This window comes from Centroberyx affinis, unplaced genomic scaffold, assembly GCF_046629955.1.
Source record: "Centroberyx affinis isolate AG114_WGS23_722 - 3 ecotype Tasmania unplaced genomic scaffold, CSIRO-AGI_Caff_v1 ptg002437l_1, whole genome shotgun sequence".
Lineage (NCBI taxonomy): Eukaryota > Metazoa > Chordata > Actinopteri > Beryciformes > Berycidae > Centroberyx > Centroberyx affinis.
In genome coordinates, this window is record NW_027280680.1 from 370,147 (window position 1) to 386,708 (window position 16,562).

A 16,562-nucleotide genomic window follows, 5' to 3' on the forward strand; every position below is an offset into this window, starting at 1 on the left:
AGTCAAGGCGCAATATCTGAAGGAGCCCGTCAACTGTCGTTTTCTTAACAATTGGAATAACGGTCTGATAACCAGAAGACACTCGGGAGGAATTTAAGTTCCCTTAAATGCGTAATCTGAGCTCGCGGTGTGTGTGGCTGTAGTGTTACCGGTGCTCCTTCTACAGCCGCAGAAGTTGTGCCTCCCTTCCTTTTAGTGAATGCTTAGTACCCCTTTTTTTTCTATGGAGTAAATCGCAAGGAAACACTTGAAAAGAGCGCTTTCCTCCTCTGTCGCCTGGAACAAACAGGCGGATCTGGTCTACAGATTCTCCGGAGGATGGTAAATGACCGATGGGGAATCATGAACAGCTCTTCTGAACTCGAAGATGGGACTCGGCATAAAAACCAGGTATTTGCACACAACCTACAGATGCGCTACTGGCTATGGGTTTAGAGGAGTGGTGCATATGCAAGCTTGGTGCAGTGTTAACACGCTGAGTTTGGCTGTGTGGCTCTCGGGCGACTCTCTGCACTGTGGAGACAGTTGCAGATGAGCTTCTCCCGACTCCCCCGGCTCTGACACTTCTGTTCCTGTCACAATGTCTAAACCCACCCGTAGATCACCAAATCCCCAGGCTAGTTTTGTTTAGCGTAATACAAAGCTTAGACCAGAACGTGTCTGTCACTTGGTTCACAAATATGTTGAGAGATGAACTGCGGGAGAAGAATTAAAAAATCATATTAAGAGGTTAATGACAGCGTGAATAGGCCGATTGTGCTTTGCGCATTTCTCGGTTTGCACCTTGCTTGAAGAAATCTTCTCAATTTTTGTTCAAACATAGACTAGGCTATACTTAAAAAGCCTGTGTGAGAATGTAGGTTATTTGTAGTATGTGGAGTGTTGAAACATCGCCCAAGAATCCTCCAATTGCCATTAACACTCAGAAGCTCAGTCTATCTCCCGCTCGGATGAGATGAGACGGGAGCGGACGTGCGTTGCGTTGCAGCTAGGCAAGATCACTTTGGGGAATAGTCCGTGTGTTTTCACAAGGTCAGTAGAGGGTTATTGAAGGCCCTCCAGAGAGGATTACACAGGGGGGGAACAGTGAATCCTATATGTCGGGGCACTCTTAACGGTTGGAAACATGAAGCGGTGCAGATTACTTCCATTGTCGCCTTATGATAAATGAGAGTGAGGGTGGATTCAGTTATTATGCGACAGGAGTTAATAGTTTAACGTAAAGGTGTTTATGTGGAAATGTAAAGAATGCCACTACAAAATTGTTCCTAAGTAATAGTGGAAGCAGAAAGCCAGAAGGAATAAAGGCTATCAGGAGTGTTAAATGGATGTTTTTTTTCGGGGGATAGTGTACTATGAAATAGCCTACATATTTCCTCAAATTGTCTGGTGCAACTATTGGCATACTGAGTCAGCTGAAGAACCAATTAACTGACCTATTTAACTGTATGTAAGGATGATAAACAGCAGGGAGAGAACTGCTGTTACATGTTTTTACATGGGTTAAGACATATGATTTCGATAAATAGACTAGATTTCCATATTCTATACATTGTAGAAATTAACAATTTATATGCTGCCCCCTATTAGCCTACTTCTTCTGAGACCACGTTTTTGGAAATATGCAACAGCCAAGCAGTTTCCTCAAAACGGTTCAGAGCTAAATTTGTTTGCTATCAAATATTATTTGACTTCAAAACTAATTAGGCTACAAGTGGTAAACCTGGTTATATGCTGCAGGTCATCGACAGAAACGGTTGATGACCAGGCTGTGTCACTGTGGTTTGCTTCAAACACAATGACAAGAGTTACATAAAATTAGTTATGAAGTGTTTGTGGTATATTTCTGGTGATTTACAAAGCCTCACAGGTGAATTTGTGTCAATTGATAATGCTAAGCTGAAGTTATTTTTTTCAGAATTGACAGTAATATTGTGATATCAAGCTATACCATAGTAGGTTATTGCAATCCACCTGGTATGGATTGTTCATTAAGATGTCCAACATACCTACTAGCCTTTGAAAACAAACTTACAAGCTGCTTTGTCTCTTTTATAATCAATTAACTGCCCCATGAATAGTAATATATCTGTCTTGGTTTTTAATATAATAAATATGTGTCCCATATTAACTTACTCACTGCCCCATATCACCAGATGTGCCAGGAAAAAAATGTTACTGCACACAAATGTCATCAAATATATACATGATGAGATGAATTGTTCAGTATTTTCACCTCTGTTCTTGGTACAAAACATCAATACATAAATACTTCTGATTGGTATCAAGAGGTTATAGAGGATGAAAAGGCAATAAGTGTCCTATTACACCAAAACTCACCCCAGATCAGAGAGTGCTGGAATGTTAGATGAGATGAGTGGTTGTGGGAAATGGGGAATGCTGCTGTTATGTCTGTTCCTCTCCTCCCCACATTACTGTCCATCTCCCTCTTATGCATTGGTATGGTGCTAGCACACATAAACACACATAAATACTCTCTCTCTCTCTCTCTCTCTCTCTCTCTCTCTCTCTCTCTCTCTCTGTGTGTGTGTGTGTGTGTGTGTTTGTGTGTGTGTAGTCTTAAACTAATGGCAAACATTTAACTCCAATCTTGTGCTATTGACAAATTTTAGACACAGGGGAAAATATCAGATGAGAGAGTTCTCTAGTAGCCCACTGTTTGTTTTGTTATTGCAAAATATGTTATTTCTCTGGTTATTCTGTATATTTGATTTGCTACTGAAGGTATACTGTCACCCATGTCCTATTGTAACAAACATGACAACTAATACAGGTGCCAGTTAGATAGACTGAAACATAGATTCAAATGCAGTTTAAAGTCAGACTTCATAGACATCTAATTTTTTCCTTATTGAAACTGACATACATAGTCAGATGTGTTCTAAATTGTGGGTAAAATGAGGCACTTGAAAGAAAAAAAACCTGGCAACCATGAGTTAAAGTTTTCAATGGATAACCTATATAAATAATAATGCAGTAAAACATTGAAAGAAACAGAAATTCTAAATGACTCGAAATAGCTGCCAGTCATGTTCTTCATATCAATAAGAGGAGGTTTAGATTGAAAGAAGGAAAGCAGTTGGCAAATTTCAAGCCAGATGTGTAGGCGGTTAACTGGTTGCAGTGCTACATTTTGCTTCTTGCATCTAGATCATTCAGAAAATGTAATTCCACACAAGAAAGATGAAAAACAGCACTAAATATTGTTCTGCAAAAACATAAAAAGAGATTTAAGGAATGCTAGCTAGATTTCTTATAGGGCTGTTAAGCTGCAACGATGGTATCAGCCTCTTAAACTCTTAAATCAGTCTTGAACTGAGTTTTTGCAACTTGTCTCTGGTTTCAACTGCAAACCATATATATATGACACACACACACACACACAAATACACAAACACACTATTCCAATCACAAACCCTACCTCTATCTGTCTGTATCTTTCTCTTTCTCTTACATACTCTTTTTCTCCTCTGTACCACGTGTGTGCACGCGTACACGCACGCACGCACACACACACACACACACACACACACACACACACACACACACACACATAGTGTAGCTGAGAACTCATCGAGGCCCGGTGGGGATGCCCACTCTATGGGTTGGAGGTAATCGATAACACTCTGAGAACTCAGAACTTTCCAAAGAACTGAGATGACTGTGAGCAGAATGCCGTAGAATACAGCTGTGGCCTGCCTGCTTACAAACTATCACACACACACACACACACACACACACACACACATACACACACACACACACACACACAATCACTTCTGCCAGGATTTATCATTCTGCACTAACTCACTGTAATACCCCTCACCCCCACACATGGTAAATGTGGCACACCAAGCAGACAATAGAGGGCTCAGCCATCCTTCATGTACACATCATTTCTTGCATCCTTATTTCTCCCTTCTTCCTCTGTTCTTCCCTTATATCATATGTTGTGAGTATAAGCAAATACCGATTCAGTATTTGTTGCTCAGTGGTTAGGATAATTACCGATTTTAAAATATATACTGTAGCTTCATATAAGTCTATGTTTTACACATACTTGTATAATTTATGAGAACACGCCTGTCTTTGCTAGATACTTCCAACATGTGAAACAGTTATTCAATTATAACAGCACACAGACTGCCGCTCTATATGTGTGTGATGTGGGCTAGCTGGTTTTCTGGGTAACCTTGTCGGGCTAATGAACCTGCTGAGCTGGCTAGAGGTAGGGAGGCCATGCGGACTGGAGCAGAGCAGAGCAGAGAGTGCTTCCTGGTTCACTGGGCCTGTGATTTCCCTGTGGGGGGTTCTGCCATGGCAGCAGTGCAACTCTAACAACCTTAGCTCCATTCTCCCCTGCGCCTTTCTGGGTGGGATAGAAGAAACACTTACCAGCAAACTTTTCAAGCACAGAAAAGGCGGCATACATTTTCTGCCAGATCACATACCTGAACATACAGCTGATACATGCACTGATATGTAGAAATACTCCCTCAATCCTGTTTCTACTGTATGTGTGTGTGTGTGTGCACCTGTGCACACACACATTTTGTCTGTACCAATGCAGACACTGCAGGCACACGAAAATGCCTGCAGTGTGAGATGGTTTTATGACTTTTTGACAGGCAGGCAACCTTTTCTGCACAAGTACGTTTGTTTACATGTGCACATGCATGCCAGTGTCTTTGTGTCTGTGTGTCTCTGTGTGCATCCAGCTATATGTGAGTATGAGGTGGTGATCTCAGTTTGGAAGGTTGGTATGTTTTGTTATTGAGCCACTGCCATGGCCAGTAGTTCATATCTGAGATCTTGAACCAACAGTGACAATATCACATCCTACTTGACAGGTGACTCTCACAGGAGAGATCTGTCAAATCGTGCCATATCAGTCTGTGTGTCATAGTTACAGTCTGTGTGTTAGTGTTATAGTTGTGTGATAGTTATAAGACATCATTTTGTGTGTGTTTGTGTGTGTGTGTGCTCACGTGTGCATACGTGCATGAGCTTTTGTGTGGTCATGTGTTCATATCAACCCATGCTGATCTTGAAGCAGTGTGCGGGGGTGAGAGGTAGAGGGGGAGTTATTTAATATATCAAGAGAAAACGAACCTTCAGAGTCATTGATTTCAGTTTGATAGCCTACTGTTCTTCATAACAGCAGGCACTTTCAATTCACCTTTCAAAATATTGGCATGCACCATTATGAATTTCAAAGCCTCGTTTGTTTCCCTGCATTTTTCATCTTCAGGTGGGCATGTTATCTTCAGACACAAATGCTTTTCTAATCTCCTCTGCTTTTTTTTTATCAATAGCAATCTGGATGCTTTTAAGCTTTTGACACATATCTGTGCATTTAAATGGTCTATGTAATACATAGGTTTTGCATAATTATGCATGCATTCTTCAGTTCTTCAGGGTTTCACAAAAAGTGTTTCACAAGAGTGTAGGCCTTTTGTTGGAATGAGGTGTGAGAGGAGAGTGTGTTGGTGGATCAAAGTGGTAACGAGCCATTACTGTGAACTCATTATGTAAGTGAAGAGTGCTTTTGCATAGAAAGTGATTCAGTGCCTTAATGGAGGAGCATGTTATTTTTTTTTGGTTTGGTGAACACTAGGTTTCTGCTGTAGACAGTCGGAGCCATATTGTGCAATGTACATAGCAGGGCTTTGCTAGGCTGAAGGTTATAAATGACGGCAGATGTCCCTCGTGCCTTTGGCCTTGTTCTTCCTCTGTCTGCCTTTGTTATCTGACCCTCACTCTCTTCTCTCTCTCTTTTTCCTCATTTTCTGTCTTTCTAGATCCCTTTCTGACATGAAGGGTTAGGGCATTTAAATATAAGCTGTCTGGTGCGGCAAGGTGTCTAGGAGGACCTGAGAGAAAGACAGAGAGAGTAAAGAAAGGACAGGAATAAGAATGAAAACATGATTGTCTGAAACCAGGAGAATAAAAACGAAGAGATAGAGTATACTCAGTGAAAGGGAAGTAAGGGAAATAGTAATATGTAATGAGGGAGAAAGGAGAAGGGAGGAATGGAGAGTATGACTCACAGCGCAGGTTCCTGATCAGTGTTGAGCAGACAGCAGGCTAGCTAAAGGCCCATCTCCCTTTGCAAGATGACGCAGATATCTGCCAGTTGCTCAAAATCCCACACGCACAAAGATAGCACAAAGGGGTGCTATCAAAGATATGCCACACACTGCTACTGAAGGAAAGACAAACTTTCTCCAGTGTCTCTTGGATCTCTGGGATTGGTTGCAAGGCATGCCACAGAGGCCCCAGAGCATCACCAAGGGCTCATTCATATCCACAATAAGAGCTGTAATGGAAACTAATTGTAGTTAATTGGTTCATGATTCAGGGTAATTGTGTTGTTTTTTATGTACTGCACATATTTTAAGTTGTGTGTGTGTGAGTGAGTGAGTGTGTGTGTGTGTGTGTGTTGGGGGGGGGGGGTTTACATGCATACATGGCCACTTTCTTTCATCTCTGCGTCTTTGTGTATTGAATGGATGTGGCGAAAATGTAAGAAAGTAAAGCTGAGCAGGGAGCACCAGGAAGGCACTGCAGGGCAAGGTTATACTGTACCTCACAGAGCCTGTATTGACAGATATGTCAGCAGGTTGACCTGATAGGGCAGGGTTTCACAGAGGGAGAGAGAGAGAGAGCGAGAGAGAGACAGAGCGAGAGAGAGAGAGAGCGCGCGCGCGCACGCGAGAGAGAGATAATAGGGCAGGCTAAGGCATTAGATTTCCATCTGCAGGATGCAGCCCCTCCATGCATGCTTGAAATAATAGATAATATGAGGTGTGTGTGTGTGTGTGTGTGTGTGTGTGTTTATGCAGCATTGCCTGCATGCATATCTGTACAGAAGGAAGGAATCATGGAGGTAAAATTAAAAAAAACAACATAAAATTGACTATTTTCAATCCAAAGTAAGGAATAAAAAGTATGGATTTCGACACATTATTGGACTTTGAAAAGCTGTAATATAACCAATCTGCAATTATTCTCATTCAATTCCCTGCTAAATCTTCATTAAACATGCATTGGAAATCACCTGTGAGAGGTGGATGAGAGTTGTACAGATGGAGGAAAAGAGTGGGCAGGAAATGAGCTAGAGTGGTGGAGAGAGGGATGAGATAGAAACAGTCTGTGCATGTGTTACAGAGTTCAATCATCTTGATAGACAACTAGCCAGGCCCATTTCTTTGACAGATTGGGCTCTATCTCCATATCTGCAGTGAGAAGTGTCCAATTTCCTCCTGGCGATTTCAATCTGAGAGTAATAGAGCTCCCATTCATGTGGCGCTAGAGTCCGATCAAATAGAGATGTGAGATTAGGTCTAACGCCTGCTTTTAGGGGAACACACTGCCCACAACATAATGGACCTTTTTATTTTTTTCCCCGGACTCACCATTAATCAATGCTCACAAATACTCATGCACGCAAGCGCGCACACATAACAAATCACATACATACACCTACACTTACCCACACATACTAACACACACACACTTCCCTTTAGTGATGGGTTATGTGTCTGACTGAGAACGTAGAGTCTGAACAGTAAATAACAAGGAAATTAATTAGACTGTGGAATCCAGTGAATAATTTATGACAAATGGAGAAGTTTAATCAAGCAGCCAGTCTGCTCTGGCCACAGGATCTGGAGCAGAAGAACAGTATAGGACAGAGGAAGGTGGAGTTTTAACCCAACATAACCAGTTAAGACACACAAACACGCTTTGATAAAACTCTGTTGTAATATACAGGCAGTTTGGCAGCAAGCCAGAGCCAATTGTTAAAATAGTAATGCTAGAGCGTGGCATCTGTTCAACTGCTATTGCATTGAAGACCTCCTTATCTTGGTGTTAAAATGCCAAAGCTCTTGTGATTGAGCTGTGCCTCTTTGTAACTCCCTCTTACTTGGTAGTCTCTCCCAAATCACATTATTGGTTCTCCTCAGAGCCAAATGGAGTCGTTTCTTCAGAAAACTGGCTCCATATATTTACCTGCTAATGACTTGGTTAAGCTAATGGAGAAACATAATAGCGTCATTATGGGCCAGGCGCCATCAGGTGTCTCAAGGTTAATAACAGTGCTAATTGACTAGAGGGATGAAGGCTGAGAAGCCCTTGTTGTCTCCATAACCGTGTTTCGTACTCCGTATTCTTGATCTGTGCATAGGATGCAGAAAAAGAATGATTGCTCTGCTATTTTATTGCTGCATTTGGTGAAATACAGCAGAAAAATCTCTATGAGTTAATTTGCATGGACATATTCACATGGATGCGTAGGTTCAGGGACAGGCAATTTTCTTCTTAGCATGCCTAAGAGGAAATGTGTCACGATGCCACCCACAGCAGTCCAATTCCTTCCTTTGTAATTTTAAGTTCAGCAACGTTTTGATTACAGCTGCTCACATGTCAAAATGGACATGTCAGGACAATAATGACCACAATAAGGAAAGCATGCACAGCAAAATAATGTTTGTTCACTGGACCACAAAGAAGATCCAAGCTTTTGTATCTGCGATCAGTAGAATGAGAAATGAAAAAAAACAAACTCATAAAAGAGGTCAGGTGACAGAGGATAAGCAGTAAGATGAGAAAATGATGAATGAGGATAGTTTGAGGAGAGAGACTGCGATGGAGGGATGCATAGAAAGATTAAGAACTAGAGAGAGACAGAGCGGGAGAGAGACGGAGATGGATAGACAAAGAGATGCAGTGATGTATTTATTTCAGCTATCCTATTAAACACTTATGACAAACTCATGGCTAATATATTAACAGACTTACCCGCCGACATCCATAATTTATTCATCATCAAAAATTCAATCTGGCAGACTGTGTGCCATTATTCAGATGTGCTGGGGGAAAAGTGGCACATTTGAATAAATGAGGAATTTAAGGACTCGCTCCCACGGCTTGCCGTTATTCCAAAGCCCTTGCTTTAAATGATTCAAACATCAAATCAATCAAAAAACATAGAAGAAGGATGGATCTTGAAAAAATCTCCTCCTCTCCTCCCTACTTTGGAAAGTCAGCAGAGGAAGTAGAAGAAATGAATAGAATAAGGGAGAAGAAAGACAGAGAGTTTGCTGAAAATAGACCTGGGTGATAGAACGATATCAAAAATGATTACGGAAAAATTTGCCACGATAGTGATGATACAGTTTTGGGATTCTGTTTCGATAAAATCATTTTCGGTTTCTGTTTTGCACCAGCAGCCAGTCACACAGCAGAAATCTTTGTATTTGGGTTGCAGATAAACAAAAGATAAACAAAACACCAACCAATCTGACGGCAAAAAACGGCGGCTTGCACATTGCTGAGGTGCACACCCACTCAAGACAACAACACAGTGACTTGTGACAGTGAGTTACTGGAGAAGACTGGTACAGTAAGTGATGATACGCGGATCTAGATTAGCGAGATGTAAAAATGAGCAGGAAGAAGGAAAGCAACGGTGACAGTGACCACGAAGAAGAAGAAGGGTCACACAACCTCTGTTATATTGAAAAAAATGGGTATCCTGAAGCCTGAAGCTGATGATGCACTGTATGAGTAAGAGGGCTTTTAAGTTGAAGGAGTGAAAATGAATGAAATAGCATACTACTGCCATCACTTTCATCTCTGCCTCCTCTTTTCTACTGAAAATGTAATAATTGAATCATTTTATAAAGGTTATCCTTTGGAATTTTATAACATGTATTACAGGCGTATGGCTCTGGCCTCCTCTGGCATCCGCTTGCTAGATTAAATGTTATATAAAAAAGAATCACAGCTATTATTTCCTAGTTGTGTCAACTATTTAGTAGCATTTGGACCATTAGTGTGGGCCGAGTATAGGTCACCTGATTCTTGTCTCTGATTGGTTGATGTTGAAGCCTTGCCAGCAAAGCTTGCTCTCCGATCAAGCTTGCCTAGATTTCAAACTGATACCTTGTTTTCAGTGAGAAAATATTTACCCTAAATATTTGCATTCTTAGCTTTACTGGTTATGCTTTCTGTCAAACACAGGGCAAGTTGTTTTGTAGCAGCTTACACACGAATCAAATGTGTATTCAGTCTTTCTCAAACAGTGAGAGGACATGTGGGCCGTATTTTTAGTTAGTAGTCACTAGTTAGTAGTTAGTTCATTGTGATGGAAAAAATAAATAAAAAACAGAGAATGTGGGGAGAATACAAGCTATATGAAGTTATGTGTGTCCTGTAAGATGAGAACTTGCATGCCGGTTTTTGTTGATTAATATAAGGAGCCAATGTTATAGGTTGGCTTGTACTGCCTTGTTTGTAAATGTAAAGCCATGATGGTACTGATGTTTACATATACTGTATATGTGTTTTAACCAGTTGCCTCTGATAATAAATCATTTAACTGTGATGAACTCTCTGGTTTCTTCAGAGTTTAGTCAAGCAGATTACTGTTCAAACTTTAAGCGGAGCATTATTAAATACGTATCGTGATTATTATCAATATTGATCAATATGAACAAATATACTGTGACAATGTGTTGTGTGGCCATATAGTTTTTTTGTCACCGGATGAAAAACTTTATGATTCTTGGCCCTGTTTTTATAATAAAACTTATCAAAGTTGTCGGAAATGTCTGCCTATATGCTACATCATCGGGATTGTGTTTTTTATTGGCAGGAAATGAAAGCACTATGTCTGATGCACACTCCGTTATCTGCACATTTTTAGCTTACAATGTCAGGGCAATACCCGACCCTCTGCTTTGGCTGCAGTAGTGGGGCTCATATTTACTGTATTTGGTTTGTCTTGTTTCCTCTGGTGAAAATCTGCACCTCTGCAATACCTAAGTCTGAATGAGATTGGATATGGAAATGTAAGGTATGGCAGACCAGTAGTTTCTGCTGATGTTGTGGAACATTCAGCGTGGAGGACAGGACACGTCCTGTGGAGAAACAAACACACACGCATGCACACACTTTTGTGCAAGCACACACAGACACGCATGCACACACACGCACTCCTCATTTCATGTAGTACAGTACAGAAAAGACAACTACAGAAAAAACTACACAAGAACAAGTAAAAAGAGTGAAAAAGGGGTGGTAGAGATTTTTTGAACGTGGCAACTGTGCAAAAAATGTTGGATGAAAACATTGAAAACATTCTGTCTTCTTTGCGGTAGGAGTGAACTACCTTGACTACCTTAACAATGGCTTCATTCTAGTGCATTCATTTGTGTATGCATGTAATAATACAATACAAGTAGTAGGTGTACATAATATACTGTGCAAAAAAGAGTTCTATCTCCTGGCTGCTGAGTGATGTGCCAACAGTCTCAGTAAGCTGAGTGAGTTGGAATAGCTTTCGTAAAGTGTAACATCAAAATTACAATTGTGCATTTCTACTGTACTCAGGCTCCTAATCCACTAAAGCCACAGTACCTACCCATAGACGAAGTAAAACTTCTAATGAAGGGAACAGAAAACCACATTTGATACAGCTGGAGGAGTGATCAACAGAAAAGGAGGATGCTGCGGCTTTAACAGTATTTTTTTTCTCTATAGGCCTGACTGCCCTGGATATGATAACTGACGTGTTATGTGACACTCCTAATTTGACGCTTCTATGGCGCACTGTAGGTGGGAGAAGTGTCAGTCGCTTTGGCACCTGCACTTCTACAGCTGGCCTGTTTTAGGGTGACATACAGTCTGCTTCTTATCTGTGGAGACACGGACATTCTGTAGTGTTCATATTTTGTTCATACATCTCAACATTTGTATGCTACTAGCTGAATATATTCCACTTACTATGCAGTCATATAGCACAGCAAGCCTTTGTGTTTCATTAATTAGGATTTCCACATTCTAGTCTTGGCTGCTTGTCAAGGTGTTCGGTTGATGAAAAGTTTTATCAAGCTCTGATGTCAATCACTGTCTGTAGCCTACAGCTTCACAAGAGCACCCTGATTAAAAGCATGAATAATAATAGACATATTAATTAACAAGTACGAACATATAAACATTGCCCTATTTAAAAATGATATTACCTTTTAAAGTGCCTTGAATTTGGTCAGTAGTCACTGTCCAAAGCTGCTTTGGTTCTCTGTTGATACTCCAAACTCAAACAAAGGTTAGAGCAGACACGGCAAGGTGGCCATTGGAAACAATTGGTGTGTCTGATATTTTTGTTTTGCATGTTAATGTGCTCTGTTCTTTAAAGGTAGGTTCACAAACATAAATAAAAACGGAAAAAATATAATTTTAATATACTCTCATTACATGACAGTACTGTTACTGTGTTTCTGTTTGGCTTTACATGACAGCAAGTTCAAATTCTCAAAGTGCTTTAAGTGTGTTATTATGTCAAGTACAACATGTAATGTGAAATAGTTAATAGGGTCTTATTTAGAACCATTTCATAGCTTTGTGGCTAACAATAGAATAAAATAGAATAGAACCTTATTGTCCATCCTAAACTGGAAAGTCATCTTGGAGTCACCCCAGGCACAAAATATGTTCAAAAACAACAGCACAAGATAAGACAGTTAGTGCTGTTGTAGTGATAATGAGCAGGTCAACTGCTCCAGGTACAAAAGACCACTCATAGGCTTTTTTCTGTTATGGATATTCTAAATAGGCTTATCGCGATATTTTGCAAATATCGCAATATTTTGCAAATATCGTAATATTTCCAGCGGTAGCCAATATCCTTACTAACTTATCCTAACTTAACATTCCACAGTCAGTAACAGGGATTTGCAGACAGTAACTCATCTTCGCTGCCCTACAAACTTTAACGGTATGTGACGTCATCTTATGGTATTTAAGTAACGTTAGTGGAATTATGTAATTTAACCGTGTCGCAGTGCTTCAGTGCATTGAATTGACCACACGTGCCGCCATGGGTCTGTACAGGTGGGTCTGTGGTTGTTCTGAAAATAAATCGTCAGTAAATGATAGGATATAAAGTTGATCTTACGAAAGTTCTCTAGATAGTTGTGCCAGTAGCGAGACATTGCTTTTGATTTGTTGTTGTATCTGGTGTCAAAATATATGAATGCCATCATACAAATAGTTCTGCAGCCTCTAGTGGAAACATGATCTCCGAGCTGCAGTAAAAACACAGGAAGTAATCCGTCCTCATCCTTTGTACATGAGATACCCTATCTTACTTTCATTTGCATGGATATTGTATATCAATATTTTCTAATCCTGTGTAGTGCAAAGTAGTGCAAAATGTCTGTTGGTAGTCTGTTGGTATTGTAAAAGCCCTTAGCCTGACCACCCCACTGTCAGTACAGCAGTATTTCAGCCATTTTGTCTGCCACGATTTGTCAAATCTTCCTTACAGATGCAATTACTAATTGATGTAGTCAAAAAGAGATGGGGATGGACTTGAAACAGAGCGAGACAGTGAGAAAAACTGATGTGTAAAATCTGGGTTGAAGTCCAGAGAATTTGAAGAGAGTTAGGGGCTTGGAGAGACAGCTGGAGTGAGAGGTAAAAACCTGAGGGCATCGCATCTGGGACTAGAAGGTAACAGTAAATGTGCCACATAGTCACTATTATCCATCCAGCGCATCTTTTTTCTCTTAACACAACTACCTTAAACGTTCACACACACACACACACACACACACACACACACACACACACACATGCACCCACAAAATAACACACAAATGAAAGGACAAAGCACTGTGATTGTAGAGGACGCACCACGTGGGGGGGATCAGCTCTGTTTTGATTCTCGCTGTAATGGGAAATGGAGTCTGGCCATCACAGGCCCCAGTAATGTGCTAACATAAGAAATCAATCAGACTCACACCATTTCTACAGCCCCACAGCTCAAATGGATTTATTGCAAATGTGTTGAAGATGAAGAGAGAAACTCTTTAGCACTATAAGGCAGGGTTGTCAGGGGCAGTGGATGTCGGAGAAAAAGGATGACGAGGGATGTAGGAGGAGGAGAGGGCAAGGGGGAGGAGCAGGCAAAGAGGCGGGGTCTTGCGGGTTTTGACCTTTGCCCTGATAGGCTGACATCGTTCACCTCAGGGTCAAAGTGATGTCTGTCATCTGCCAGGCAGGCAGAGAAAGTGATGATGATGATGTTTTTCAGATGGGTGTGATGTTTTTGCTGTGCGCTGTGGTTTTCAGTTTTAGCCCTGCGTGTGCTGCATGACAGCTGCTGTCAGCCTGCAGTGAGATGGGTCAAAGGTCATGGGGATGGTGGTGGCGTAGACTCCCACCAGACAACATCACTAAACCAACCTGACAAACTAATAGACTACTGCTCCATATAGTATTTTGTAGTGTAACTTGCCCCCGGTCCCCTATCGTTTGTCAAAAACGGAGTATATTTGTTGTAATATGGCTCATGCAGTGTTTATCTTTTTTAAATGCCCACTGTTTTCTGAACAAAATTATTATTATGCTAGTGAGGTAATTTGAAACTGATGTGGTTTTTTTTGCAGGGTTTTGACTGTTCTTCATTATTTGACTCACTTTAAATTTCAACAGATTTTTTCAAGTCAAAACAAATTATCTTGCCATTTCCACTTAATTATGACTCAGAGCAATTCTACATGTCATGTTCACACAGCTTGTTGGCGACATCTGGAAGGATATCCCACCAGTAAATTCTATTTTCCATTTGACATGTATCAAAATAAAGTCTTTACGATAAACATGATGAGAGATGGAGAGATGGAGAGATGGAGTAAGAGCCCACCAATAGCCTGGCGTATTAATATCACGCTCATAACTCCACTCATTGCAGTGCAATACAGATACACTCAGAGACACTGAGAGGGGCTGATGTAGATGGGATTGAAGTGGATTACTGAGATAGGGTGACTCTACTGAGAGAATGAAATCTTATGTTTATATTACGCTCTCATAAAATGTCTGTGCAGCATCAGTGAAACATACGTCTGTCCGCGGCCATATGCAGCTCTGGCAGAGTGGCTGTGGCCATCTCTCTGTGGGGGTGGATGTGTGTGTGTGTGTGTGTGTGTGTGTGTGAGAGAGAGAGAGAGAGAGAGAGGAGGGGGGGGGGGGGGGGGTTGATTGAAGGGGTTAAAGAGGAGATTAAAGTGATAATGTACGTCACTAATCCCCAGCACTTTAAGAGGGCAAAGAGGGGAAACTGCCTCCAACCACGCAGCCGGACATGAAGAGGGAGCATCAATGGCCGTTACGGTCAGCGATCTCCATTGCAACAGATTATTCAGAATGATTATCTGCCATATGTGGCTTGTCACAATTAGAAGTTGGATGTGAGCTAGGTCATGGGTCAAATGCTGATCAGAGCAATGGGGGTGGGGGGGGATTGCATGTGTGTATAGAACCCCCACACTACAACATTTATTAGAATAAAGGTCAGCTTGCTTAACGCATTTGGCACATCTGCCACAGCCACACAACCCACACTCCACTTCTAAGCAGATATTCTTATTAGAGTTCTGACGCTGCTGCAGCTACATCACTTTGTTGTAATGGGTGACTCTAAATGCCATTCCATGTCATATTAATGTGCTTTCAAGAGCCTTTTCAATAATACATCTTACAAAATGAAAATCTTGGAACTAATAAAATGGAATTATGATTCCAATCTGAATGCGAAGGTTCTTGAATCACCTTTGTGGCTGAGTAGTAGGGAAGGGAAGTAACTGTGTCAGGAGACTGTGCACAAATGTGAGCTGACAGACTTTGAAAAAAGAAAAGAAGAAAAAAAAAAAAAACATTCGCGGTTTGTTCTCAGGACCGAGCCTTTCCATTAGGAGCTCAGACATTTTAACTCATCACTGCAGTTCTCCCCCAGGGGTTATACGGAGAATACTTCATTTCCCATAAAGCCATGTTCACACTAGCACCCTGGGAAAAGCAGAAACAAGGTGCAAAGTGGTTTATCTGTTATAGTGGATCATTTGGTCTGTGACTTTGACCCATGTGAGAAAAGACATTGGGGGTGAGATTGGATAGATAGATAGATAGATAGATAGAGGGAATGTCTCAATACCATATTATCAGATTTTTCTATAAAGTCTCCATCTTTTTGTCTACTGTAGCCTATTTAAAGCACTCATGCAACCACAGAACAGAGATCTGATTGGTCAAAGATTTGTTCTGCCCGTGCTGATAATGCCACATGTTCTTTCTTTGGCTGTTATGCCAATTCTTGTGGTAACCAGACGGCTTGTTAGTGACATTTTCCTTATTGCTTTCTCCTGTTTTTATTCTTCTGCATGTAAACTACTTTGGCGGAAACTTTTCAGACATTACACGTGCTTTGGTAACCATTGTATAATAACCATAATACCCTGAGCAATGTCCTGTACTGACAGAATTTGTACTTTGGCTGCACCTAGCACCGCCGCACTCATAATCACAGTAAAGAATGACCTCTCAGGTTTTATTGTTATAGCAATGCTAGAGACCGTAGTAATTGTTGTACAGTATAGTTTTGTGCCTTGTTACTGCATGCACTGTTCAATTATTATTAATATTTGGCACAATGGTTCTCACAAGGATACAGTGGGCCCCTGGACTCCTCG

General features: G+C 41.0%; 1 protein-coding gene across 3 annotated transcripts in view; it reads left to right on the forward strand.

The window, feature by feature from the left end:
- Positions 1-318: 318 nt before the first annotated feature.
- Positions 319-16,562, forward strand: part of fibcd1b (fibrinogen C domain containing 1b) — a 98,699-nt gene continuing 82,455 nt past the window's right edge. For all 3 annotated transcript variants that reach the window (XM_071533829.1, XM_071533830.1, XM_071533831.1), the window contains exon 1: positions 319-390. In XM_071533829.1, the coding sequence (XP_071389930.1) occupies positions 319-390 (72 nt within the window). The remainder of the gene's footprint in view (positions 391-16,562) is intronic.